Raw genomic sequence first — 27,894 nt, forward strand, 5'->3', positions numbered from 1 at the left:
CGCATGCGTATGCCTGCCCCTCCCAGACGGCCCTCCAGAGACCACAGGAATTCTGATGAATTAATCTCATCACTTTATCGAGGAGGCACTTAGAGAAATTACAAGGCCAAGCCTCCAGCCTGGCTTTGCTGGCAGCCAGCCTCTAGGGCCATAAAACAAATTGAAAGGAACAAAAATAAATAAATAAATTTAGCTCTCTTCTCTCTCTCTCTCTCTCTCTCTCACACACACACACACATACACACACACACACACACACACACACACACACACACACACACACACACACACACAGGGTCAAGAACATGGCTAGGTTCTTGTTAACGCTCAGTCTCTTGTCCTGGGAGAGCACCAGTGCCAAGGCCACAGACACTTCGTTACCTCTTGCTGGAGCAGTAACCTCTGGAAACCTAAGATCTGTCTTTCAAGGGACTGATAGGCTGGCCAAGGGGCTGAAATCAGTGGATGAGAAGCATCCGCTGCCTGCCAGAGGCATCCCAAGGCGGACTGAGTTTCCGTGCCACCTGGGCCCTGTGTGAGCTCATGGCCCCAGTGTGCGGAGCAGAGCAGAGCCAAGCCACCTGGGTTCAGGTCCTTGCTCTGCCTCCTCCTGAACTCTAATCACTTTTTTTATTTTTTAATTTTTTTTCTGCTTTTTAGGGCTGCACCTGTGGCATATGGAAGTTCCCAAGCTAGGGGTCGAAGTTCCCTAGCTTGGGAGCTACAGCTGCTGGCCCACACCACAGCCACAGCAACACTGGATCCTAGCTGTGTCTGCGACCTACCCCACAGCTCACAGTAACGCCGGATCCTTAACCCACTGAGCAAGGCTGGGGTTGAACCCGCACCCTCATGGATACTAGTCAGGCTCATTACCCCCAAGCTACAACGGGAACTCCCTCCACTCACCTTTCTCATCTGTAAGCTAGAGAGGAGATGTTTACCTCCAGTGCTGTCGGAAAATGCGAGATTCAGTGTACAAAAAGCAGAATTGCAGCTGCTTCCTAACAAGCCTTCATCAGTGTTAGCTGCCAGTGTGTGTTGAGCACCTACTGTGTGCCGGGGACTGGGACTACAGAGAGGAGCTGGTCTGGGAGGAAGAGACAGACTGTGGTGACACAGGTGATGAAGAGGAGAAGGGCCACCTTCTCAAGGGGGACCTGGAGGTGGGGGTGGCCAGGTGAGGAGGTGGGGGGAGCAGCGTGGGCTTGCTCTCAGCAGCCCAGGCCTGGGGGCCTAGGAGGGCACTGAGTCTCAAGAACGGATAATTATGTAGAGCAGTGGGGATGTTGCGGCTGGAGAGAGGCGTGCGTGGGTTGGAGGCAGGAGCCACATTCTACAGAGCCTTCTGAGCCAGGATAGTGCTGGATGAATTAGTTTGTGTATGGGAGTGCCTCCTCTGCTCCTCTCCCTTTTTAAAATTGAAGTATAGTTGATTTACAACGTTGTATTAGTTTCCGGTGTACAGTGAAGTGATTCTGTTATGTATATAAAGTTTTATATATATATATATATATATATATATATATATATATATATATATATAGTTACATATATAAAGATTCTTTTCTACTATAAGTTATTATAAAATATTGACTATAGTTCCCTGTACTTTACAGTAGGTCCTTATTTATCTATTTTATATATCATAGTGTATATTTGTTCATCCCAAGCTCCTAAGGTATCCCTCCCCTTTCCCTTTTTAATTTCACCATACTTATATGAATATTGACATTATTTCCCAAGGTCACACAAGCGAGAGTGACCAAAGGGCTGATTCGGGTCAGCTAGTAGAAGGGAGAGGCAGACAGAATATTTATCCCCCTTCCCTTCCTCTCACCTCCCCCGTCCTCCAGCACAGAAGATAACGCCCAGTCTGCTCCCTGCAGAAAGATGGTGCTGGCTTGACTTGAGGAGAGGGGAGAGAGAGAGACCTGTAAGGTCGGCAAATGGACTTCTGTGAGCCTCAGTTTTCTCCCAGGTCCAAAATGAGGACCAGAATACCTGCTGCACTGTTGTGGGTACTCGGTATAATGAGGTACCTTGTAACTGGGGCTCAGTAATTTCGTCCCTTCAAAGCACTTTGTCAGTGGCAGAACCTGGTTCATGCTTGTTCTCAGAAAATTCCATAGTAAGTGGTTTCCACATGCCACCAGGGGAGGCCGAGGCACAGGGACACCTGAGGACAGCCCCTCCCCCCGTTCCTCCAGACCTCAGCTGCTGGGTTAGTCCAGGGACCTGTCTGAGGCCCCAGGCTCCTCAGGCGGTGCAAGGGTGGCAGAGGAGCTCTGTGTGTGTGGCTCCCAAGTCTCAGTTTCTCGGTCTGTGAAATGGGGCACTGGTGTGCCCCAGAGGGCCGCTGTGAGGACTGATGAGCCGAGGCAGATCATGCATATAGTAGGTGCCCCATAAAAGTGGCTGTGATTGCTGCTGACGTGGATGGGTTATGTGTGGGGGATTTGGGGACAGCCTTTTGAGCCCTGCCCTGGGCTGGGGGTGGCCTTCCGGAGGCTGGTCTGTGCCAGGCAGTGTCATTGCTGGGCGAGCTGGGCCCCCCTGAGGGGAATCCAGGCAGGCAGTGTCCTGGACATCACTTCTCCCTGCTCCCTGAGGAGGTGGCACCTAGATGGGGCAGGGTATGGAGGATTTGCACTGGTTCACAGTCTGTCCTCTGAAAACCACTCAGGCAAGCCACACTAACTGGGACGGGGGTGAGGAGACAAAATAATAACAGTTCCTGTTGTGGCTCAGCAGGTTAAGAACCTGACATCCGTGAGGGTGCATGTTCAATCCCTGGACTTGCTCATTGGGTTAAGGATCTGGCGTTTCTGTGAGCTGTAGTGTAGGTCGCAGATGAGGCTCAGATCCGGAGTTGCTATGGCTGTGGTGTAGGCTGGCAGCTATAGCTCCGATTTGACCCTTAGCCTGGGAACCTCCCTATGCCGCAGGGGCAGCCCTAAGAAGATTAAAAAAACACCCATCACTTTGGTCCGATGTCCTGTGTGTTGTCTTTCTGTGGCCTTTTTCCCTGCCTTCCCCCCAGCCCAGTTCCCCTCCCACTGTCTTTTCTTGGGCCGCCAGGCTTGCAGCTGCACAGTACACATTTGTGTAATGAGTGTAGGCAGGAGAGCCTGCTTGGGACAAATGCTGTGCCCTACGTTAGGCAGCTGCAGCCTCTCTGACCATACTGTCAGCCCTCTGGGGAAGAGGGCACTGAAAAAGGGACAGTGGCCTCCCCAGAGCATTTGAAGATCAGCTCATCCTAAATCAGACCCATCTGGTGACATTGCTCAGAAGCACTCTGCAAACCTCAGGTCTCTCGGCTGTAAAATGCAGCTGGTATCAGGACCTACTTCATGGACTTGCTATGAGGATTTGAGAGATCATTTGTTCAGCGGGTTTGTCTCTTGTGCCTTCTGTGTGGCTGGGACCGACCTCAGGCAGTGGCGATTACATGGGTGAACACCTCACACACTTGCTTTTGTGGCGCTCACAGCCCGCTGGGAGCAGGGGTCAGGTTCACGGAAGCCATTATTATCACCATGTCAGGGGCGACGTGGGAAATTAATCACAAATTCCCTCTGCAGCAACAAACTGCTTGTATCATCACCAGCTCATGTTGAATCGTGCTTTGCAATTTTTAAGCAATTTTATATACATGATCTTGCTTGATCGTTCATTTAGTAGCCTGCACACTGTTTTGCAGATGAGGAAACTGTAACTTGGTGAGAGGAAAGTGATTTTTTCAAGGTCAGCAAAGCTGGGTGGCCTGGGCTTCTGCCATGGGATGTAGGATGCAGGCCCTGGTCCCTGGGGGCTTGGAGCTGCCAAGAGGCTTTTCCTGTTTCCTGGGCCTGGGCTGGAGGGCAGAGGGCTGGTCAGCTCCACCCTGATGGATGTTCTGGTCAGCACTGGAGTAAAATTTCTCTGCCCGGGATAAAACGCCAGCTCAGTGAGTTTTGATGGCCCAGTTCAGCAGTGGCTTCAAAGCTGTGGCTGCCTGGCCCTCCTGGCCCCTGGAACTGGGATCTCTGAATTTAAGAGAGTAGGGAAACACCCTGACACGTACCTCGGAGCACCTCATACTGTGAGAACCACTGCCCTATGGGGACCTCAGGGCTGGGGCAGTAGCAGTCCGGTAGTGAATCCCCATCCAGCCTGTGGCCGGAGGGTGGGGGTGATGGACGGCACCTGGCAACCCTTCTGTGTCTGGTTACAGGGAACATCGAGTACAGCTGCCCTGCCACCAACGAGTGTGAGATCACCAAACGGAGGCGCAAGTCCTGCCAGGCCTGCCGCTTCATGAAATGCCTCAAAGTGGGGATGCTGAAGGAAGGTAAGAAGCGGAACCGAGGCCTGGGTCTTGGGCCAGCTCTTCTTCCCATGGGGAGTCTCAGACCCCCAGGAGAGGCTGGCAAGCTCTGGACCTTCTTCCCGAGCAGCACACATGACTGGGGTCTGCGGAATCTGCAGACCCTACCAAGTCTCTCCCTGCAGCTCAGGTGAGGGTTCCATCCTCACCTCCCACCCCAGGGTGCCCATCTGACACACTTGTGAGCAGATGGGCAGCCTCCACCCAGGCATAGCTCTCCACGCCTTCAGGAGGGAGTTCAGGAGGCAGAAGTTGGAAGTTCTCCTCTAAGGATGCTTTGGGGAACGGCAACTCCAGTCAGGCCTTAGAAAGCTGGCCTGGCACCCCAGGAAAGGCCCTCCACGGGGGCAAGACCCCTGCGCAGCCTGGGAAGGAAGGCTTGCCGTGCTTTATTAGCTCTCAGCAGCCCGTGGAGTGAGCGGGTGCAGAGAGCAGAGCCATCAAGGCCCTAAATGGCATGTCCCATACTTTTCACCTGCCAAGGTCAACTTCTGCACAGGACAAGGTTGGCGAAGGTTTTCCTCCTCTCCTGCCCCCTGCCCCCATCCTCTTTCTTCCCTTTCCTTTCTCTGCCTTTTGTTGTTGTTGTTTTGTTGTTTGCTTTTTAGGGCCACACCTGCGGCATATAGAGGTTCCCAGGCTAGGGGTCAAATAGGAGCTATAGCTGCCAGCCTACGCCACAGTCACTGCCACAGCAACTCAGGATCCAAGGCGCGTCTGCGACCTACACCACAGCTCACGGCCACGCCGGATCCTAACCCACTGAGCAAGGCCAGGGATGGAACCCGCAACCTCATGGTTCCTAGGCGGATTCGTTTCCGCTGCACCACGACAGGAACTCCGATATCTTTCTTTTTCCTTTTTTTCCCTTTCTCTGCCTTTTGCCTCGCTTTCTCCCCTAGAGCTGTGCCACCCAGCATGGCAGCACGAGCCACGCCTGAAGTGTAAAATACACAGCAGATTTTGAAGATGTACTAGGATGATCAAAAGGCTTGTAAAACACTGTGGTAATAATTTTAGAAAATGATTACGTGTTGAGATGGCAATGTTCGGGGTTATGTTGGGTCAAACAAAACGTATCATGACATTGATACCGCCAGCTTCTTTTTTCCTGCTTTAAGGTGGTTGCTAGATAAGTTAAAGTGACCTTGACTCGCATTAGTAGGACAGCCGGGCTCTCGTCTCCCCCATCACTTTCCCTGTTGATCTACTCGGGTTGATGACCTCGCGCAGTCTGACTTTGGGAGATGGGTAGTGTGTTTGTGTTCGTGTGTGTGTGTGTGTGTGTGTGTGTGTGTGTTTCTCCCCTCCCCCACCTTTTCATAGAAGCCGGTGGCAGTTCTTCTAGATCAGTTTTTATGATTCTGGGCCCTGGGATCCCTCCAGAAAGGGAGGAGGCAGGAAGAGATGTGTGTGCTGATGATCAGATGATCTGATCCAGAGGGGCTGGGAGAGAAGAGGCAGCGGCTGGACTGGAATGCAGGCCCTCACCGGGAGGGGCTTCTGGAGCCCTGGGCACTCCTCCCCTCCTCCTCAGCAGGCGCCTGCCTGGGGCGAAGGGCCTGAATTCAAGGTGCTTTGTCAGTAGGACATTGTTTGGATGTGGAAGTCAAATCGGAACCCCCCCACCCACCCACCCACCCGCCCCGTATTCTTTTTGTGTGTGTGTGTCTTTTTGTCTTTTCTATGGCTGCACCCGAGACATATGGAGGTTCCCAGGCTAGGGGTCCAATCGGAGCTGTAGCCGCCGGCCTACACAACAGCCACAGCAACACAGGATCTGAGCCATGTCTGCCACCGGATCCTTAATCCACTGAGCAAGGCCAGGGATCGAACCCGCAATCTCATGGTTCCTAGTCGGATTTGTTAACCACCAAGCCACGAGGGGAACTCCGTCACTCCCTGTTTTCCATCCCAGCAATGCCTCCATCTCAGCTCAGCCCAGTGTCTGCACCTGTAAAACAGAAGCCCTTGAAGCAGCTCCTCAACTACCCCTACATCATAGCACTTTGGCCTTTAAACTGTACTTCTTGGAGTTACCCTCATGGTGCAGGGGAAATGAATCCGTGACTAGGAACCATGAGGTTGTGGGTTTGATCCCTGGCCTTGCTCAGTGGGTTAAGGATCCAGCGTTGCTGTGAGCTGTGGTGCAGGTCATAGACGTGGCTCGGATCTGGCGTTGCTGTGGCCGTGGTGTAGGCAGGCAGCCGTAACTCTGATTCGACCCCAACAGCCTGGGAACCTCCTTGTGCCTTGGGTGTGGCCCTAAAAAGACAAAAAAAAAAAAAAAAAAAAAAGGCCAAAAATAAATAAATAAATAAATAAACTGTCCCAAACACTCCCCTCTTCAGCTGGCCCTGCCCCCATCACTAGTGATTCCAAATCCAGAGCCGGGGAAGATGACACAAAGGCTCCAAGCACCTCCGTTTAGTTCAGAGCCTTGACGAGATCCGGGGAAGCTCCACAGGGACCATCCCCTTAGGAGAGTGTAGCTCATTGAGCAGCCTGGGTGCCTGCCAGGCAGGGGCTCTTGGCAGCTGCCCTGGCTCCTGCTTTTGTTTGGGTGTCGTCCATGGCCCCCTCACCTTGCGCAGGAGATGCAGGCTCCCTGCCTCCCCGTTTCCCTAGACTCTGACCTGACTCTGAAGTGCAGACTCCAGCCTTCCCGGGGCTGCTCCCAATCTTGAAGGTTTCTTGGTGGGTCTTGGGCATCAGGGAGTCAGGGGCTGGGGGCCTGGGTCTTCTGCGGGGAGGGGGGTGTAAGGAGAGAATGGAAGGCTGGTGCCCCACCCCTCCCTCATCTACACCTCAGAACCTGTTTCTTCTCTTCAGCAGTCTGGATACCTTTTTACCATCTTTCCTTTTTTTTTTTTTTCCCAGGGCTGCACCCTTGGCATATGAAGGTTCCTAGGCAAGAGTCAAATTGGAGCTACAGCTTCCAGCCTACACCACAGCCGCAGTAACTCAGGATTTGAGCCACATCTGCAACCTACACCACAGCTCACGGCAATGCTGGCTCCTTAACCACTGAGTGAGGCCAGGGATCGAACCCGCATCCTCGGGGATACTAGTCAGGTTTGTTACTGCTGAGCCACACCTGGAACTCCTATCTTTTCTTTCCTATGTAAAATAACCTGAGAGACTGCCAGCTGATGTGGGGGCCCAGCAATTGCCAGGGAAGAGGTCAGAAGCAGGGTTTTTGTTGGCTCAGCCTCTGCCTTGAATCTGCTGTCAGCTCTGGAATCATTGGCGGTGGAACACTGGTGATGTCCACGGGTTGGTCTATATCGCTTCAAGCAAGTCCAGTGTATGACAATCTGTATTTTGAGGGGGGTCTCCTGCTATGGACTATGAGTTGGTGCCGTGTCCCCCTCCTGCTCTGAGGCATCCTTGCTGTGTATAGTATTTCTCACTGCTGCCCCTGGGCCTCTATTTCTTCACCTGTAGAGCGGGGGTATTGGAACCTGTTTTCCATCACCAGGTCAAGGTGAAGACCAGACAGGACTACAACTCCTTGGTAACTGTGGGATTGCTTTAAGATGTCAGCTTCCCAGGAGTTCCCGTCGTGGTGCAGCAGAAATGATTTTGACTAGGAACCATGAGGTTGCAGGTTCAATTCCCTCCCTCAGTGGGTTAAGGATCCTGCGTTGCCGTGAGCTGTGGTGTAGGTCAAAGACACGGCTCAGATCTGGTGCTGCTGTGGCTGTAATGTAGGTCGGCAGCTGTAGCGCAGATTAGACCCCTAACCTGGGAAACTCCGTATGCTGCAGGGGAGGCCCTAAAAAGACAAAAAAAAAAAAAAAAAATGTCAGCTTCTCGGGCACGTTAAGATAGCATAGATTCAAAGAGAGCCTATTTGCTCTCAACTTCGCAGCAGCCTGGCCACATGTTAGGAGGGGCATACTGTGTCCAGCTGCCCTGATTCTCCACCTGGATTTGCTGGCGGGAATCTTAGGGGCGACTTCCGCCTTGGGGTCTAAAATGAAGATGAGAGCGTCCCTTGAAAGGACAGTGGAGAAGCTCTCTCGACAGGCAAGAGTGTGGCCTTACAGCTTCTAAGCCGGGAGGACCTGGAAAAACATTTGCTGCATTTCACAGGGGCCCCCATGCTTGAGATTTCAGCTCCTCTCCCTGCACAGACAGCCCCTGCAAACTTCTTCTCCTCACCTCACTTCACCTCCCTGAGGCCACCAGCCTCCCGGTCCCACTCCGTTTCCTCCTCCCCTCAGCCCCTGGCCTTCGTTTCCCCAAGAGTTTTCTAAAAGATATTTGATTTCAGTGAAAGCTGGGCCGCCATCCATGCAATACGCTCTCGCTCTCTTTGTGCTTGTTGGGAAGGCGGAGGGCTCCTCCGGGGATTCTGGGTAATTGGGTTAGTGGCCAGCTCATGTCAGGAAATTAAAAGGAGGCCCCGATCAGGTTCCTGCTGCATGGGATTTAATGGCTTTGTATTTATAGTGTCTCCCGCCTCTAGCCCATGCCAGAAATACCACTTTTCTGGCCCCGTGCATGAAGAAAGAGGATGAGAGATGACTTGCCTTTGAAAATTCTTTTTCTTTTCCAAAATACATTAGTGTTCTGGAACCAAACAACTCTTGAGCACTTCAGAGAATAGTTTTGAACTCCAGCCCAAGAACCCTGATGGATGTTTGTAGCACCCTGAACCGCTTTCCTCCCTACATGTGCGCATGCAGGCGCGCGCGCGCGTACACACACACACACACACACACACACGTCTGACGGCTCACAAGATCTTCCATGTGGCCTCACGCCTTGGGCCACTCGGATTCGAGGACTTGATGACCTCTGGTTGGGGAAGTGTTGATGGAGTGAAGTCATGGGAGATGGTCTTGTCTGTGCTGAGCGCTTAGTACTGTTCATTCACGGCTCTGGGCATGTCAGACATTGGATAACAGGTTCAGGCGTCATACAGACCTGGGGAAACCCCAGGGGCACCATTTATCAACTCCGTGGGCAACTTAAACTTCTTTAAGCCTCTCTTTGCTGCTCTCTAGAATGGGAATGATAATAGTGGCTGTTTCATCTTGCTCCTGATTTGTCGGGGGAAGCCCCTAGAGTTGTACCACAAAGTAAGATGTTGGTCATTGCTTTGAGACACTCTGCATCGTGTTCTGTCACTGGTTTTCCTCCGTCTTCCAAAACGCAGTTTTTTGTTTGTTTGTTTTTGTCTTTTTGCCATTTCTAGGGCCGCTCCCATGGCATATGGAGGTTCCCAGGCTAAGAGGTCGAATCAGAGCTGTAGTTGCCGGCCTACGCCAGAGCCACAGCAATGAGGGATCTGAGCCGCGTCTGCGACCTACACCACAGCTCCCGGCAACGCCGGATCCTTAACCCACTGAGCAAGGCCAGGGATGGAACCCGCAACCTCATTGTTCTTAGTCGGATTCGTTAACCACTGAGCCACGACGGGAACTCCCCAAGAGGCAGTTTTGAATCTCCCATGGCCTCTCTCTCTGCTCCTGGGCTGATGGTCTTGCTTCACATTCCCTGAGAAAATAGGAACAGTCCAGGGAGGGATTTCTAAACTGCCTGCTATTGACTCCACAAACCTACTTGGTGGTTTTCTGTCTTCACTCCTGTTAGAGGTGTTTGTGTTCCTAGCAAAAGTCTCCCCACCTGTGCTCTGAATCGTGTTTCCTCTTTATCAGGGACTTTGCTCCTAGAGTATCATTTCTGTTTCCAGCCTCTTCAAAGTCTCCTTCACTGCTTGGTCATTTTCATCACCACTCAAACAAAACTTAATTAAAAAACACCCACAACTGTATGTTGATCTTTTATCTCCATTCAGCTCCTTGCTACCTTACCGTGCCTCCTTTCTCAACAAAACTTCACTGAAGAGTTGACAGCGCTTACTACATCCACTTCTTAGCACTAGCCACTTTAAAGCAAAAACAAACAAAAACCTTCCTTTACAAGTAAGCATTGAGTTGATCCAGAAACATATTTATAGTATGTTGTATTAGTTACAGTAAGTCTAAGCTTCTATACAAAGACACCCTTCCTCCCTCAAAACAAAACAAAACAAAACAAAAACCTCAGAAACTTCAGCAAGATAGAATTTTAATTCTCTCATCTCTCACATAACAATCCAAAAGGTCAAAGGCGATCCAGGACTGGTTGGCAGCTTTGGCTTCCTTAGCAAGTGGGAGTTCGCAGTTTGGGCGCAGCGTAAACAAACCCAACTAGCATCCATGAGGATTCGGGTTCAATCCCTGGTCTTGCTCAGCAGGTTGGGGATCCGGTGTTGCCATGAGCTGTGGTGTAGGTGGCAGATTTGGCTCGGATCCTGAGTTGCTGTGGACCCAATTATCTCCATCTCCCATTTGTGGACCCAATTATCTCCATCTCCCAGATAGCCAGAAGGAAGAAAAGCCTACCTCAGACCATTCAAAGGGCAGGACCCCAAATGGTACAGGTTCCTTCCATTCACAGCCCATTGGTGGAATCTAGTTGCATGGCCACAAGCCACATGGTCTCCGCAAAGGTGTCTGGGAACTGTAGTCTTTCACTGGGACACCATGTGTCCAGCTAATACTATGAGGGTATGGAAAAAAGAGAATAACATATTTTAGAGGACAGGCATTGTTTTTTGCCAAAAATAGATAAGGTAGGAAGAATACTGATACTTTCCACTCAGTGGAAGAAAAAGAAAATGTACCCTTGTTTTCCCTTTGTTCCTGTCCCTATATCAGTTATGCTCGGGGGTGACTGTTATCCGGATTTCATGTTGTTTCATATTGTTTTCCCTTCCTTTCTGTATAGTTCATCTTATATCAGTATCTCTATCCAGATCATGTTTTTCAGTTTTAAGTGAAATTATACATATTCTTCTGCCTCATGATTTTAGTCAGTATTTCTGAAATGAATGCTTCTTCTTCTTCTTCTTTTTTTTTTTTTTAAGGGCTGTGCCCACGTCACATGGAAGTTCACAGGCTAGGGGTCCGATCAGAGCTATAGCTGCCGGCCTACACCACAGCACCACAGCCATAGCAACTCAGGATCCGAGCCAAATCTGCCACCTATACCACTGTGCCCAAACTGGGAACTCCCAAGATGAATGCTTCTTGTTGCATGCTACTACAATTCATTTATTTCATTTCTCTGTCATAGGAGTCAGCCAGATAGCAAATATTTTAGGCTTTGCGGGTCTAAAGGCTCCTGTCTTAACGGTTTAACTCTGCTGTGGTGATGGGAAAGCAGCCACAAACAATATGTAAATGAATAAACAGGACTGTGTTCCGTGAGGTGCTTGTTTGAGACATTTCCTGATTTTTCTACTTTATTTAGAAATCTTTATATATTCTGGTTATTTTATTATCCATTTTTGCTGTTGCCGGTATGTAAAAAATTCATCAGTAGCTTTTTTCTCTCTATGGAGTCCTTAATAAACCGAATGTATCAATCTTTTCCCTTATGGTTACCAAAAAAATCTTTGGCATCCCCATTGTGGCTCAGTGGTAAGGAACCAGACTAGTATCCATGAGGACTCAGATTCAACCCCTGGTCTCACTTAGTAGGTTAAGGATCTGGCGTTGCCATGAGCCGCGAGTGCAAGTAGCAGACGGGGCTGGGATGTGGCGTTGCTGTGGCTGTGGGGTAGGCTGGCATCTGCAGTTCCGATTCGACCCCTAGCTTGGGAACCTCCATATGCCGTGGGTGCGGCCCTAAAAAGACCAAAAAAAAAAAACCTTTTCCTAACCTGCTACTGTAAAGATGCTTTCCTAATCTGCCTTACCCATGTAGGTCTTTGATCCTGTTGGACTTGACTTTCGAAGTTGGTCACCCCCAGTCTGCCCTAATGACTGACTCCCGACCACAGCCCCAGACCTGCCCCTACAGCTCCGAGCTGTCAAACCTGGTCCTCTCACCCAGCCTCTCAGCAGTGTTTCCAACAGCTGGCCAGCCCTCCATGCTCCCCTTTTCTCTCGGCTTCCCTGACACCCTGTGTACCTTTCTCCTTTCCACTCTGACCACACTTCTTTGCAGACTCCCCCTCTTCCTGGTCTTCACACTTTGGTGTCATACAGACCTTGGAACCCGGCCCTCTGCACCTGCGCCCTGCAGGTGATCTCTTCCAGATCCCAGATTGGACACAGACGACTCTCAATCTTAGACCTCATTGTATTTTTATATATTTAGTTAGTTTTTTGTCTTTTTAGGGCCACACCTGCAGCATATGGAAGTTCTCAGGCTAGGGGTCTATTTGGAGCTACAGCTGCCAGCCTACGCCACAGCCACAGCAACGTGGGATCCGAGCTGCACCTGCAACCTACACCACAGCTCTTGGCAACACCGGATTCTTAACCCACTGAGCAGGGCCAGGGACCGAACCCGCAACTTCATGGATCCTGGTTGGGTTCTTTATCACTGAGCCACAGCAGGAACTCGACTTTTGATTCTCATGCATGACCTTTCCCCACCTTGGGATTTTTCAGGCTGTTCCCTCTGCCTGGCCTGCTTTCCCCATGGCTCCTCATCCTTTTGGCCTCAACTTAAATGTCATCTCAGAAAGGCCTCTCTTCCTTCTCACATGATTACTTGCTATCATATCCCTCGTTTACCTCCTCTTTGGATTTCTCCCCGTGTGAGTGATTTTTTTTTTTTTTTCATCTTTTATCCTTTTAGGGCCACACCCGCAGCATATGGAGGTTGCCAGGCTAGGGGGTCGAATCAGAGCTGTAGCCACCAGCCTACACCACAGCCACAGCAACATGAGATCCGAGTTGCATCTGCGACCTACACCATAGCTCACAGCAACACCAGATCCTTAACTCACTGAGCGAGGCCAGGGATCAAACCGGCAACCCCAAGGTTACGGGTCAGATTCATTTCCGTGAGCCACAACGGGAACTCGCTGGTGTGAGTGATCTTATCTCTTATTCATTGGTTTGTATACTTGTTCACTGTGACAAACTTTAACACAAATTGTGCTTGATTTAGGGACTCACCAATTCTTTTGAAAACCTGGTGAAAACTCTGCCGCCAACATGCACAAGTACCTACACATAAAATTTTGCAGACAATTTTAGGAGTGTCACAGAATCCCTGAAACCCAACCATGTGGGTTCCTGGAGCCAGATGGAGACCTGCGGTTGTAGAATTGGACTTTCAGAGGTAGAAAGGACCTGAGGCTCCAGGAGGGCAAATTGCTTTTGGTTGGACTGTCAGCTCTAGGGTGGGGAGAGGCTGCTTGGAAACTATGATTGAAGGGCTTCTTAGGTAGTGCCTGGGATTGGAAGGCAAGAGTGCTATGATTGATTGGTAGTGTCTGCCACAGGCTAGGAAATGGGGCCAGTGGCACAGCTGACAGCTTCTTGCCATGACTGATCTAGTGAAACTGAGTTTAAGTAGATTTGCCAAAGGACACACAGCTAGTAAATAACAGTAGGGTGGGATCTAGTCTCCTTGGTTATGCAAGAATTCCATCCAAGAAACCCATTTTGACTCATTGTAGATGCCTTGGCTGATAGCAAAGCCTAAGGCCTTCCTCAAAGAGGAGAAAGGAAGGAATGGAAGGGGAACTGGGCTAAAATAGCTTTTCCCTGTTGGGTGTTTGGTTCTAGAGACGTCTTGGCAGCTGGGAACGCAGGGAGAGCACAGCCTTGCAGAAATGTCCTTGCGGACACAGTGCCCTGAGTGAGAAGGGTCTGGAGGAGAGAGCAGTATGAGAGTGGACACTTCTTTCCTAGGCAGAAGGCAAGGGCCTTGCCAGTCAGCACCATCTCATCCCCTCTGGAGCAGTTGGCACATGCTCTGGAGTATTAGGTGGCATGTATGTTTATCTGCCCACAGGGCTCTCTCTTGGCATTGAGTGAGTCAGGTGTGAGGCACTCTTCTCCATGATGACCTGGCACCAGGGTAAGGGGCAGCCCAAAATAGCTGTCCTGTCCGAGGCAGCAAGGTGAGCTCACTTGTCACCCAGAAATCCCTGCAGGACAGGTGGCTGAGGGAGCCCAGGTCATGCAGGGTCACGAATGCATGTTTAGGGCATTCTGCCAGGCTGGGGAATCATGCCCACGTGACCCACGGCCCCTGGGCCCTCAGGAGCCCAGAGTACTCGTATCACCTTTTGGGTGGTTTTCTCCTCTTTTTGGAGATGGGTCAGCTATAGTTTGGTAGAACTTACAGGCAGAGAGTCAACCCCTGTCTCCTGGATGGGACGCTGGTTAGACAGAAGTATTGTGTAAAAATAGATTTTGTGCTGTGCTCCCCAGACCTGGCAGGTAATCAGAATCTCTGGAGGAGCTCTGCGAAATTATCCACTCCTAAACACCACCCCAGACCTATTAATTCAGAACCTCTAGGGAGGTAAGTCCCCGAGGTCTGTGTAGTTCAAAGGCTTTCAGGGCATCTGCTGATCCTACAGGATGGGTGGTCTCAAGCTCAGGGCAAAGGAGCTAGAACTCTGAGGTGAAGGTTGAGCTCTTCCCTCTGATCTTTCCTGGCTGTGTGACCCTGAGCAAATCACCTGACCTTTCTGAGCCTCCGTTTTCACATGGGAATAATAATAATCACGTATTCTGCCTCGCTCAGTTTTGATGCACGGGTCAAATGAGAGATGGAAATGGCTTTGTGAACCGTGAAACACTGCACACATCGTTAATAAACCAAGGACATGAGTGTGTGCGGGGGTCGGGTGGGGGCGGAGATTTCTAGGTAAGGGTCTTGACCATGACACCTCTGCAGTGTCAGGACAGCAGCTCTGCAGAGGGGGCAGGAGAAGGACACAGGCTCAGAGCCTTTCCCTCTCTGCCATGTCTGAGGCTTTCCTGTGGGAAGAGAGATGTGACAGAGGCAGCGCGGGGGACAGGCTGTGGGCCAGGTGCAGAGCCGCGCTTCTCCAAGCTTTCTAAGTGGTTATTTTTGGTGCCTGGGATAAAAGAAAGAAACTTAAACTGCCCCTTGCTGCTGCCACTCCGTACACTCTGCTATTTTTACTTCCCAAAGGCTGGGCTCTCATCCAGCTTAGGGAGGGCAACCAAGAAGAAAGGGGGGAGGTGGAGGGAAACGGGAATTATTTTACTTCCATTAAGAAAAAAGTCAGAAGGCTGATCTTATCAAGTCAGCAAGTGGACATCTGATCAAGGATGCAGCAGCCACGGGCTCTGGCTGCTCTGAGGTGCCCGTCGTGGGTTCAAGAGGTCAGCAAGTGGGATATGGGCTTAGGAGCCCCCTACCCCTCCTCCCAGGCAGTTTCTTTCCCAGAGCAGCCCAGTAGCGTCCTGTGCCCTGGGCTGGGAAGCGGATCCAGGGACATTGGCCCAAGGATGAGACTGCTGGGGGCTGGGGGTCATCCGGCTACAGCCAAGGGCAGAGTCTCTGTCCTGGGGTTGGACAGAGGCAGCCCCTCTACCCTGTGGACAAATTCAAGAGAGTAACTGTGTTGGCGCTGTGTGCCCCCAAGGACAACCTCTCTGAACCTTAGTTTCTGGAGAGTTTTTTTGAACACATCTGACCTATGGTAGTTATCACGAAGCAGGTGTGTTTCTCTCTTCCCGTGAAGAAAGCTGGCGGTTCAAGGGAGATACCACCACTTTCACAGGCAGAAAGGGCAGAGACTGCTACTGAGTGCCTCTTGGGCACTAAGCACATTGCTATGTTTCACACGTTTTATGTTACTTAATTCTACTTGCCAGAGAAAGGGGAAGTATTTAAAAAATCTTTTAATAGCTTTATTGAGATATAATTCACCCATTTAAAGTGTATAATTCAGGAGTTCCCATCGTGGTGCAGCAGAAATGAATCTGACTGTATCCACGAGGATACAGGTTCAATCCTTGTGGTGTAGGTCGCAGTCACGGCTTGAATCCCGTGTTGCTGTGGCTGTGGTGTAGGCCGGCAACTGTAGCTCTGATTTGACCCCTAGCCTGGGAACTTCCATATGCCATGAGTGTGGCCCTAAAAAGATAAATAAATAAATAAATACTGGCTACCCAGTGGCATATGGAGTTCTCGGGCCAATGATCAGATTTAAGCTGCAGTTGTGACCTATGCTGCAGCTACAGCAACAAGAGATCCTTTAACCTACTGTGCCAGGCCAGGGATCAAACCTGAGTCCTGGCGCTGCAGAGATGCTGCCAATCCCTGTTGCACCATAGCAGAAACTCCTAAAAGCCATTTTTAAGTATACAATTCAGTGGTATTAAGCATGTTCACAGTCTTTTGGAACCATCACACTATCTGTTTCTAACAATTTTTCATCATCCCAAACAGAAACTGTACAGTAACTTCCCTCCTCCACCCCCTCCCCTCAGCCCACCCCCTGCACCCTGGCTCTGGGAACCTCCAATCTACTTTCTGTCTATTCTAGCTTTTTCTTATAAGTTAAATCATACAACATTTCTCTTTTGTGACTGGCTCATTTCACTTAGCATAATGTTTCCCAGGTTCATCCATGTCACAGCATGTATCAGAACCTCATTCTCTTTTTAATGACTGCATAATATTCCACGTATATGTAATACCACATTGTGTGTCACTGGATACTTGGGTTGCTCCCACCTCTTGGCTATTGTGGATTATGCTGCCATCAGTTTGCTTATGGGTATCTGTTCAAGGTCCTGATTTCAACTGTTTTGAGGCACAAGTCCAGGGGCACCCAGACCAAACTAGGTGAATGGTGCACACAGGTGTGCAACATGGCCCCCACCCAGAGTCTCTCTGCTGCCTTTCTTCTACCACAGAGACCCTGAGCCCTTTGAGAGGTGCAGGACGCTAGAGTGGTTGAGAGCCTGGGCTCCACAGTCAGAATGCTTTCCTTCCTAAGTGGCTTTGGAGAGTTACTCAACCTTCTTGGTCTCACTTTCCTCCATCTGTAAAATGGGATAATAGTAGAAGCTCCCTCACAGGGTTGTTGCAATCCCTGTGTGAAATAACATACACACGGTGCTTAGTGCAAGGGCAGCACCAGGTAACCACTGGTCAGCAGAGTTGAACTCCATATACTCGTGCCTATTAGATTTAAGGGGATTACCATGTTGGCCAAGAAGGGGACAGGACCTTATCCAGGCCTGGGCTCAGCTGAAGGACTCAGTCTGCACAGGTACATGTATTCCAGTGATTATCAATCTTTTTTGTATTCACAACATGCTTATGAATCCTTAATTTTGGCCTGCATACATTAAGGGATTAATACAGTGTTGAACAGCAATTAAAACAAAGGATAAGTATTAGAGTATTTGGAGACTTGGTATACTTTACATGAGAATGTCATCAATGCTTTTTTTAAAGTGAAAAAGCATCAGTAAGATGATAGATACAATCTAATAATCCTGGATGGTAATTGTAAGTTAATTAGTGTTGTAACATGCTCCTTGAGCCTGTTTTTAGCTATTTTGCTGATATAAGAATGCAAACAATAAGGCACCTTTCATTTCAGGTTCAAGTTCCCTCCTTTACTTTTTTTCCATTTGCTGTTTGTAAGACGTAAGCATCCTAATTTAAAAAGTAATTGGGGAGTTCCCGTCGTGGCACAGTGGTTAACGAATCCGACTAGGAACCATGAGGTTGCGGGTTCAGTCCCTGCCCTTGCTCAGTGGGTTAAGGATCCAGCATTGCCCTGAGCTGTGGTGTAGGTTGCAGACGAGGCTCGGATCCCGCGTTGCTGTGGCTCTGGTGTAGGCCGGTGGCTACAGCTCCGATTCGCTACAGCTCCGATTCGACCCCTAGCCTGGGAACCTCCATATGCTGCGGAAGCAGCCCAAAGAAATTGCAAAAAGACAAAAAATAAATAAATAAATAAATAAAAATAAAAAGTAATTGGCCATTGTATCAGCAAAAATTGCTTTCTGCTGCAGGTTACAGGGAACTTGACCGCTAGTGGCTTAAGCATCGATAAATGAGATTGATTTCCCCACCTAACAACAAGTCCGGAGGTGGGTGATTGCTGGCATTGCACAGGCTTCTCGGCCACAGTATGAAGGGCTCAGACTCTGCCTTTCTTCTCTGGTGTTCTTTGGTGCCCTTATGTGGCTGCCTCATGGTTGCATGGTGGTTGCCACAGCTCTAGGCTTCACCTTCCAGGTCAGGGCAGGAGAAAGGCAAAAAGAGCTGCACCAATCATGTCTGTCTCTTATCAGAAAACCAAAACCATTCCTAGAAGCCCCCACCATGGACTTCCCTTAAAACCCATTGGTCCTAGGACCAGCCTTGTTTACCAGGGAAACTAGGAAAGTAGGGAACAGGATTGCTGGGACTGACTAGGGCTGGTTGTCTCTGTGAAGAAAATCCAGATTCTGTTAGCATGGAAGAGGGCAGCAAATGGAATGAAAACTGGGTAGGGAGTTCCCATTGTGGCTTAGCGGGTTAAGAACCTGACTAGTATCCATGAAGACACAGGTTTGATCCTTGGCCTCACTCAGTGGGTTAAGGATCCAGCATTGCCGCAGGTTGTAGCATGGGTCATAGATGTAACTCAGATCCAGTGTTGCCATGGCTGTGGTGTAGGCTGGCAGCTGCAGCTCCAATTCCACCCCTAGCATGGGAACTTCCATATGCTGCAGCTGTGGCCCTAAAATGAAAAAAGAAAATTGGACAGATAACTAATAATGTCTGTCAGACCCAACGGTTAGAATTCAGTGATCTACTTCTAAAGGATGCATGATACAACATCTTGCTCTGTTACCTCTTGGAGACGGGCTGCTTCTTGTTTACTAAAACATGTGCAGCATAGTCAAGGTGAAAAAAAGAAACTGGTGGATAGTAAGCATAAACACAGTTGAGGATGTCTGTTTAGCAGGATGCAGAGGAATTCAGACCTCTGTCTGCTGTCTGCACCCTTGAGGGGCTGACCTTTCTCAGTGCAAAGCAGATCACATCAATAAAGACACATGCATAGAAAGCAAGGAGGTGACTGGCCTGAAAATACTGTACAAATGTAAGAAATAAAAGGTGCTTGGCCGGGGAAGGGGGATGCCTGAGGATGCTCAAGTTTATCATCTTGGGTTGATGATGAAGGGTTGGCTTGTGGAGGGCAGGGGGGGATAGTCTTGTTGGATGGGAATGGAGGGTAGGGAGTGATCTGGAAACAGAATTGATCTCAATACAAAGGGAAATTTTCATGAAAATGGGCTCAGTGAATTTCTAGGGGTTGGAATGAAAAAATGGGAGCTGGGGAAAGGATCAGACTCTGAGATTCTTTTGTTTCCTAAGTCTGAGAGCTTCCTTTTAACCGAGTACATCATTTTACTCAGACACTTGATTGCTGACCATGGGTTGGGCGCCGAGCTTGGGGTGCAGGGTTCAAAGTCCTTGCCCACGAGTTGCCCACAGTCCACCAGGGAGATGGATTCCTGGTGTGTGGTGGTGAAGAGCTGTTTTGACCATAGTTGCTGTAATAGAGAAAGAGCAAAGGGGGCCCAAGAAGGGTGGAGCCAGCTCCACCAGGGGGAGTCTGGGAAGGCTCCAGTAGAGACAGTATTTGAACTGGGCCTGCAGAGGCGCATCCAAGCTGTGAACTCCCTTTGGGAGTAGGGTGGGACATTCACCTAGGTGGGAACCCATCTGTCTAACCCCAGTCCCTGGGTTGGGGAGCACAGGTCTATGCCCCAGGACTGCTCTACTCTAAATGATCATTAACCAACCCCGACTGTGGGACAGTGTGTGGGGGAAGTGAGAGCTCAGAAAATGGGGCCGAGCTCGGCCCTGTCCTCTAAGATCCTGTTGAACTGGAGGTGGCCTGGGAAGTGCCAGGTGGATGCCTGAGCCTGGAGCCACGGCATTGATGGCCTCATCCAGCTACCAAATCCACTTTCTTTTTTTTCTTTATTTCTTTTTTTTTTTTTTTTTTGGTCTTTTTGCCATTTCTAGGGCCACTACTGCGGCATATGGAGGTCCCCAGGCTAGAGGTCTAATTGGAGCTGTAGCCACTGGCCTACGCCAGAGCCACAGCAACTCGGGATCTGAGCCACGTTTGCAACCTACACCACAGCTCAAGGCAACACCAGATCGTTAACCCACTGAGCAAGGCCAGGGATGGAACCCGCAACCTCATGGTTCACTAGTCGGATTCGTTAACCACTGCGCCATGACGGGAACTCCCAAATTCACTTTCAATCCACCATTTTCCCACTCTTAGGTCACTTGTCACAAAAGCCATGTGCAGGAGCAGAGTTGGTGTTACCATTGCCTCCTCCCCTCTGTCTGAGCCCAAGGCCACGAGAGACAACTTGGCTAAGGTCACATAACCTGCAAGGGGCAGAGACGGGCCTGGGACCTTGCTCACTAGACCCCGAGGGCTGGAGTGATTTGTGTTTGTGTAGAGGGTGAGACTTGGAAAAGCAGACAGGAAGCAACGAGAGCAAACACATCTCACTAGATAGCAATTTATCCATAATCAAATGCAACAGGCTACTTCAAAAAACAACCTCCAGAAAAACCTGATAATCGACACGTTTATTGATGGGAGCTATTGACCACTGTGTTGTACAGATCTGGAGGAGAAAATTTCAAGTTTACACCTGCTGTGCCCTGGGAGGTCACATCCCAGAATGGCAAAGAGCTTGGGTGCCAGCTCATGTGTTGGTCAAATTACTATATCTCTCTGAGCCTCAGTTTTTCTTGTTTGTAAAATGGGGGTAATAGCATGTGCTTTCTGCGCTGTGGCTTAAATAGGGCAACACATACAGAAAGTTCTTTGTCAGTTGGGGTGTGATTTACCCGGGAGGGAAGGGCAATAGTGATGATGACAGTGATGATAATCCTAAGAGCTCTGACATGATGCATCGGTGCCAAGGCAGGCCTGGAGTAGGATGGTGAGCAGCCCCCGTAGTAAGGGGTACTCAGTCATTAGGGGAAGCCCAGTGTATTACTGGGGCTCAGGAAGAAGCACCCAGCATGGGTGGGGGTTGGGGGCATGGAGGCACATCCATTCAAGACAGCATATTCCACATGGAGGCAGCAACAGAGGTGGCATCTGCCTGTCTCCTGGCCTTGCTAAGGGCTGGCCCCCTCTTTTATTTTTGTTGAGAAGGTCCCTCTCCTGCAGACGGCTGTCTGCCATCAGGCAGCCTGGGTGGGAGGGGGGAGCTCATGAGACCAGCCTCTAGCAGAGGAAGTCAGTGAAGCGGGAAAGGAGTCATCCTGGACACTGAGTCAGACCCTGGCACATAGTAGGTGCTCGGAAACAGGGGTCCTCACAGCCCTTTAGGCCTGATGCTCCGTGTTTTCACTCTTGGTCTCACCAGCTTTCACTGGGGGCGGCGGGCAGCAGTTTGGTGGAGGGTTGACACACCTCTGGCGCAGTAGCAGGGTGGAGCTGCGTAGCTGCTGTGTTACGGGATGGGGTCAGGAAAACCCTTTCAAATGGGGGACCTTTTCCCCGAAGGGAGGAATGATCCTTCCTGCCATTGCATGCCTGCTCCTTCTGCCCTCACAGGAGGGGCTGGGAGGGGTGAAGAGGGAAAATGTGAACCAGCACGTGTGAGTCCCACCAGCACGTGAGTTTAGGTCTTGCATTGCATGGGATGCAGTGGCCCCTTCAAGGCCCGAGGTACCGATGGAAGTTGTTACTCAGCCGCATCCGCTAGGAAGCAGCGGTGCAGCGCTTTTCACACTCTCCTGTACACGCGAGTCACCTTGCTGCAATGCTGACTTGACTCTACATGGGCCAGGCCTGAGGTTTTTTGCCTTCTAAGAAACTCCCAGATGCTGCTGATGGTGCTGGCCATGGACCACAGTTTGAGAAGGAGGCAGCAGCTGTACCCTGCCCACATCTACTCAGCATTCCCTGTGCACGCCGACCTGCTACCTTGTGACTGCAACTCCGCCCAGGGCTTTCTCTGGCCACAAAGCCTGCTATCCTGGACCTGTGAAGTGCCAGAGACCATGGGAGAGGTGGCTACATGCCCCAAGGCCCACCCACATAGCTAAGGCCCATTCCATGCTGTCTCCCAGTGTGGCATCCCACAGTGAGGCTGAGCCGTGGGTTGCCCCCAGGAGGAGGCTACGTAGGAATACACTGGCTACTGACTTTGTTCCTGAGAGCATCTCCCAAATAAACCGCCTGCATTCTTGTCCTTATATCCGTGCCTGCTCCCGGAGAAGCCACAATGGATGGGGTCAGTTGCAACCCATTCTGACTCTCAAAGCAGAAGAGGAATTCATTGGAGGCCTATCAGAAGGCTCAAGGACCCCACTCAACCAGACGGGGACCAAGGGAAGCCTCCGAGAGCCCAGGCACAGGAGATGCCGTAACCAGGAGAGTCTGGTCCAGGGCTGCCCCCTCCTCTGCTGCCCTCCTCAGTGAGATGACACACAACAGGGCAAGTGCCTAAAAATAGGAAGCAGGTGTGGGATGCTGAGTAGCCCCTTTCCCTGAAAAAAAAAAAAAGTCTACTATAGCCAAGTTGAGCATCAAATACAAAGGTGCCAGATTGTGGGGTCAAAAGGATGCTAGTGATGAAATGCTGAGCGGTGACTGGCCCCCAAAGACCACCCCCTCGGGCAGCCTGGCTGGATGTGCTTGCAGCATCCTCCTCACCCTCACCCCCAACCCCCGCGCATCCTCCCACCCCCAGCCCCTACTCCATGGGTGAGGAAGATGGAAGAAGGGAGGACGGGTAGGAGGAAGTGCGGGGGTGGGGGAGGCGGGGCCCTGAAGATCAACTGCCTGGACCTCCGTGCAGGTGATTCTCTCGACCTTCGGGGAAGGGAGGAGGAATTGAAGGAGGCTGGTCATCATAGAGGCTGAGGCCACCGAGCTTGCTCCCTCTGGGCACTCTGGCTCTGTCTCTGACTTCTTAGGTGTTTTGGTCTTAAGGGTTTACCTGGCAAGGAAAGGAGAGCCGCGCTGCTTTCTGTGTTAGTTCTCCCTCGGCTAGAAGTCGATGGGCCCCACCCATCTTTTCACATCAGGCCACACGGGTTAGTGACCACACATAGGCTTGTGTCCCCGTGGGTGGGGATCCCACGGGAGGTCCGGTCCTCCCTGCTGCTGACGGGGGTGTCCAATGGTACCAACAAGTCTGTTCAAACAGCAGCAGCTAGGGGTGAGCCGGTGACAACGAGGGGTCTCCCTAGACGGGGCCTCCACTCCTGGAAATGGGTGTCAGTGTGGAGTGGCCACGGCTGCTTCTGCACAAGCTAGGATACTTTCAGGCACTGATTTTCCAGGTGTGACCAGGATCCCTCACCTCCCCGTCCTATGGGAACTTGGTGTAGAAGAGAGACTTCAGCACTGAATCCTAGACTCTTTGACGGTGGGATCCATGAGTGGACATTTGTAATGAGGGTCCATCTAGATTCTTCTTCTGTGAAAAGCTTGAAACTTTTATGTCAGCTTTCTGGAGGTGCTGCCCATGGCAGGGATTCTTTTCCTCTCTCAGCAAAGCTAACTCAGTCCCTCCTGGATTCACCGCCGATCTAAAATGATATGTCTTCTTCCCCCAGCACTTGGAGGCGTGCCTTGGTGGCGCTTTGCCTTTTAGCAACAGACTCAAGAGGTGAAGGTTGCTTGGGATGGATTTCAAGAGGATGCTGAATCTAGAGAGGCAGGACCAGGCCTAGGGCAACCGGGATGGGCCATTACTGTAAAGACAATTATCTTAGGGTTGTCCAACCACCCGGCCCGAGGCTGGCCGTGGGGCAGCTATAAAGAGCCATTGAGGTGTCAGTTGAAAATTTTAGCCATTGTTGAAATTGCCAAGTCAGCACAAGCCCCCATGGTGATGCTGAACAACCCCAAGACCTTCTCCCTCTCCTCCCGACAGGGGTGCGCCTGGACCGAGTGCGCGGAGGCCGCCAAAAATACAAGCGACGGCTGGACTCAGAGAGCAGCCCGTACCTGAGCTTACAGATTTCTCCTCCTGCGAAGAAGCCATGTGAGTGCGGGGCCCTCTGTGTCCCCTTTGGTGGGCATCTGTACCTGGAACTTCTGGCATTCCTTGGGGGAATGCCATCTTCGCACTGCTGGATTATAGGACACCAGGGGTCCCTCAGGAGCATCAGTGTCATTGATGTCAGGCACGCTGGGCTTCATTTAGAAGCCCTTGCCTATGGGATTTAAACCATGTAGCCCCAAAGGAAGCATAATCCTAAGAAGGTGTGGGCCTGGCACCCAGAACATGCCCCACCGCCTCCCACCTGAAACAGGGTCCTCTCAAGAGAATTAACCAGGCCACTTCCCTGGGAGGGATATTTCTCATCAGCCCAAAGCATCACCTCTAGCTGCTTTGTGGAGTCAGAAAGGGAGGGGGGATCAGAGCCACGTTGGACCTTCCTGGGACTCCTGGGAACCTGGCTTTTCTTCCTGAACCATCTCAGGCTCCACCTTGGCCCCCTTCTCCTTTCCCCCCGCATTGACACTCTCCCTTTGGTCGTTGCAGTGACTAAAATTGTCTCCTACCTGCTGGTGGCTGAGCCGGACAAACTCTACGCCATGCCTCCCCCGGGCATGCCAGAGGGCGACATCAAGGCTCTGACCACTCTCTGTGACCTGGCCGACAGGGAGCTCGTGGTCATCATTGGTTGGGCCAAGCACATCCCAGGTGAGTCCCATAGGACCGGGGAGCTTGTAGTCAGAGATTCACAGCCACTGTTCCACCTGCTCTGGTTCTGATGCAGGGGAGCTTGGGACCCAGGAGCCCTGCGGAATCTTGGCCAGTCTGTTGTCCCCGAGTCCCTTTCTTTGTGGGATTGGAGGTGAACAGTGTTTGGAAGGTCTAGTAATGTTCCTGAAGTGCTGAGAGCTCCTCAGAACTGGCTGCCGTTCTAGTGGGGCTGTGACGGCTTCTGCAATAGGTAATAATCAAAGCAAGTTCTTTGGATCCTTAAAGGCCCAAGAGTAGGGCTTCCTCACCAACCTTATGGGAAATATGCTGGAAAACAGCACAGAAGAGGGACTGAGTCTCTGGCTTCCTGTTAGGGGCAAGTGGACTGGTGTGGTTAAAGAACATGGGCCTGGGAATCTGATTGGGATTCAAGTTCTGGGTCTGCAACTTGCTAGCTGTGTAACCCGGAGCGGGTCGCCCGACCGCTCCACCAACAGGGAAGAACAGCAGTACCTCCTTCATAGGCATTGACGTGGGTGGGCATGTATGATGCTTTGGGCTGACACCAGTGGCATGCTCGCTACTGCCACTTGCTTGATCCTGAGGGAGGCCTGTCTCTTAGTTTGGATTTGATGATTTTAAGATCATTTCTGGCATGAAAATTATGTGTAATGAACATGTTTCTGGTGATACAGACTTCTCTTCATTGCGTGTGGCCTCATACCCCTCTCTCAGCTTTTTTCATTATGAATAAAGGGAGGGAGCTGACTTTGTAAATTTGTTTTTGTAGACACCCACATGTTTTGCACTGCACCCCTGTTGGGGAGCTTGCTAAAGTCTGTGCAGTTTATTCCTTTACATTCCTAACAGCCTGGCTCACCAGTGTGATTGTGGCATCCTGTTCTCCCCTGGCAATGACCTCTGGGGACTCGGGATTCTTCCTAGCTACGTGAAATGGGGCGTTTTATCTTCCTGTCTACAGATGCTTTTTGTGTTTGCCGCCGGCTCTGAGAGATGCATGGTTATGTAGCAGAGGTGTCCTAGACTTCAGATGCCAAGGCCCACAGTTGACTGGGGCGAGTCAGAAAGTCCTTATATAAGATGTCATGTGCAGCACTTAGAGGAAGGAGCCTTCCACGGACAATGGCTCAGAGGTGGCGCCAGTGTCACTTAGCTGGCAGGGAGCCTAGAATTCCTTCCACAGGGGCTCCCTGACTCAGAGGTGGGCTCCCTGGAGAGCTGGGCTGGAGCGCCCTTACTAAGGAGCTCAGCCTCTTGGGATTACACACTCAGGAGTTTTTGAATCTGCCCCGTGCTGATGCAGCACCAATGCAGGGTCAGGCCACTACTTAAGACACCTCAGCCTGGATTGCTCCACTAACCCAGGGCCAAATCGGGCACAGCTCCCCCGGCACAGCCCCCTTCCCATCGCACACTCTTCTTCCAGGCTGAGCGATACGCATCGTAGCAATGGCTCAGGAGTGGCTCCTGGCGGGCCTCCTGGTCACTGCCTCCTTCTACCACCCCACACCCGCAGTGCCTCCTGGGGGGTGGAGTGGAACAAGGAGGTACTGCCCTGGCACCCATTTCCCTTCCCTCCTCCCATCTGTGCCCAGCCAAGAGGGCAGTGGGCAGAGCAGAATGGTTGCTGAGGATATAGACGTTGGATTCAGGCCGGCCTGGGTTCTCATCCCAGCTCTGTCCTTTCTGGCTTTGGGCCAGATGTTTCATTTTTCTGTGCTGCAGGGTCCCCACTTGTGAAATGGGAATTGTAACAGCCCCCTCACTGGGTTGCTGGGAGGATGTGGCTGCTTAGCCCAGCCCCTACACATAGTGGGTGCCTGATAAATGGCTGATAAATGGCGGAGACTGTGACCCAGTGGTCATTGTCGTTGCTAATAGTATTAAAAGCCTCCTTGCGCATCGTCATTTCTCCTTGTCCAAAGCTGAATTCTTTTTGATTAAAAAATAAAATAAACATAGGGGCTCATTTGTCTGTCTCAGATGCTAATTTGCCTATTTTGCATACATTTGCATGGGGAATTATTTGGGCCTGACCTTCTAGTGTTTAAGGTAAAATTAATTAATAGGGTCTCCTGCCACTGTATGTAAACCTCATATGAAAGGTGACGACATAATCAAGTGCCTGATATAGTTAAACTAATCGACTTAATCCCATCTCAGATTAGATGGAAAACTCATCTGAAGACCTGCTCACTAAACCTTAGAAAGATAGAAGAGGGCAGCTTGAGCAGGGAGGATGCCAGCCTCGGTCCCAGCCTGGGACTTGTGTCAGCAACTGTCCATCTTGGTTCCTGGAGAGATGAAGGACCAGCTTCTCAAGACAGCTCAGGTTAGGGCTCTGGAGCAGAGCGCAAGCCACCGCCCTGAATTAAGCACAGGAAGCCTCAGCTCATGCCTCAGTATCGTCTAGTCCAGAGCCTGGCACACAGAGGGTGCTTCATACTTGCTTTTACCTGCATGTTTTCAGCATTAATCGGGCCTGTTTTCAGCATTAATCGTACGTAAGCTCTCTTCCTAGGAGGTGTGGCTGATCCAAAGGATTAGATTAATTTCTGCCCTAAGCGTCTCATTTGGGAATAAGATAGTTTTAAAAAGAAGAAGAAGAAGGAAAAGAAAGAAAAGAAAGCTTTTCCAGGAAAAATTTCAAAGAAAAATTTCAAAGATAGGCCAAATAAATAGTATCATGAAGCTCTGTTACCCTCTGCTTCAGTTATCCCCCCCTCAGCCAATCTCATTTCCCTTCTGCCCACTTGTTTTCACCTCCTGTTTCTCACTCACTCCCAAGAAGGTAGTACTTAGAATGTAGCAGGAAGACTCACAGGACAGACAGAGCACCGAGGCAAGAGGGATGCCATGGGGCTTCGGGGGAGAGAGTGGAACATGAGTTAGGCCATTAGGATTGATGGCAGGTGGCCATGGAGGAAAAGTCCAGAAGGGCATTAGGTGCTGTGCATAGAAGCAGACGTATTCATGCAGGCACTGACCAGCTTA

At 50.7% G+C, this 27,894-nt stretch overlaps 1 protein-coding gene across 4 annotated transcripts in view; it reads left to right on the forward strand.

The window, feature by feature from the left end:
* Positions 1-27,894, forward strand: part of ESRRB (estrogen related receptor beta) — a 186,052-nt gene that overhangs the window by 142,519 nt on the left and 15,639 nt on the right. For 3 of the 4 annotated variants that reach the window (XM_001928051.8, XM_021099542.2, XM_021099543.2), the window contains 3 exons: positions 4,220-4,336; positions 24,100-24,210; positions 24,715-24,876. In XM_001928051.8, the coding sequence (XP_001928086.2) occupies positions 4,220-4,336; positions 24,100-24,210; positions 24,715-24,876 (390 nt within the window). Of the gene's footprint in view, positions 1-4,219; positions 6,092-6,605; positions 7,190-24,099; positions 24,211-24,714; positions 24,877-27,894 lie in introns of those variants that run through there. The other variant, XR_014811178.1, reaches the window with a different exon arrangement.

This window comes from Sus scrofa, chromosome 7 (assembly GCF_054392235.1).
Source record: "Sus scrofa isolate SSC_HxYL_T2T_F1_AM1 chromosome 7, Sscrofa_HxYL_maternal_Yorkshire_Landrace_v2.0, whole genome shotgun sequence".
In the NCBI taxonomy this organism is placed as follows: domain Eukaryota; kingdom Metazoa; phylum Chordata; class Mammalia; order Artiodactyla; family Suidae; genus Sus; species Sus scrofa.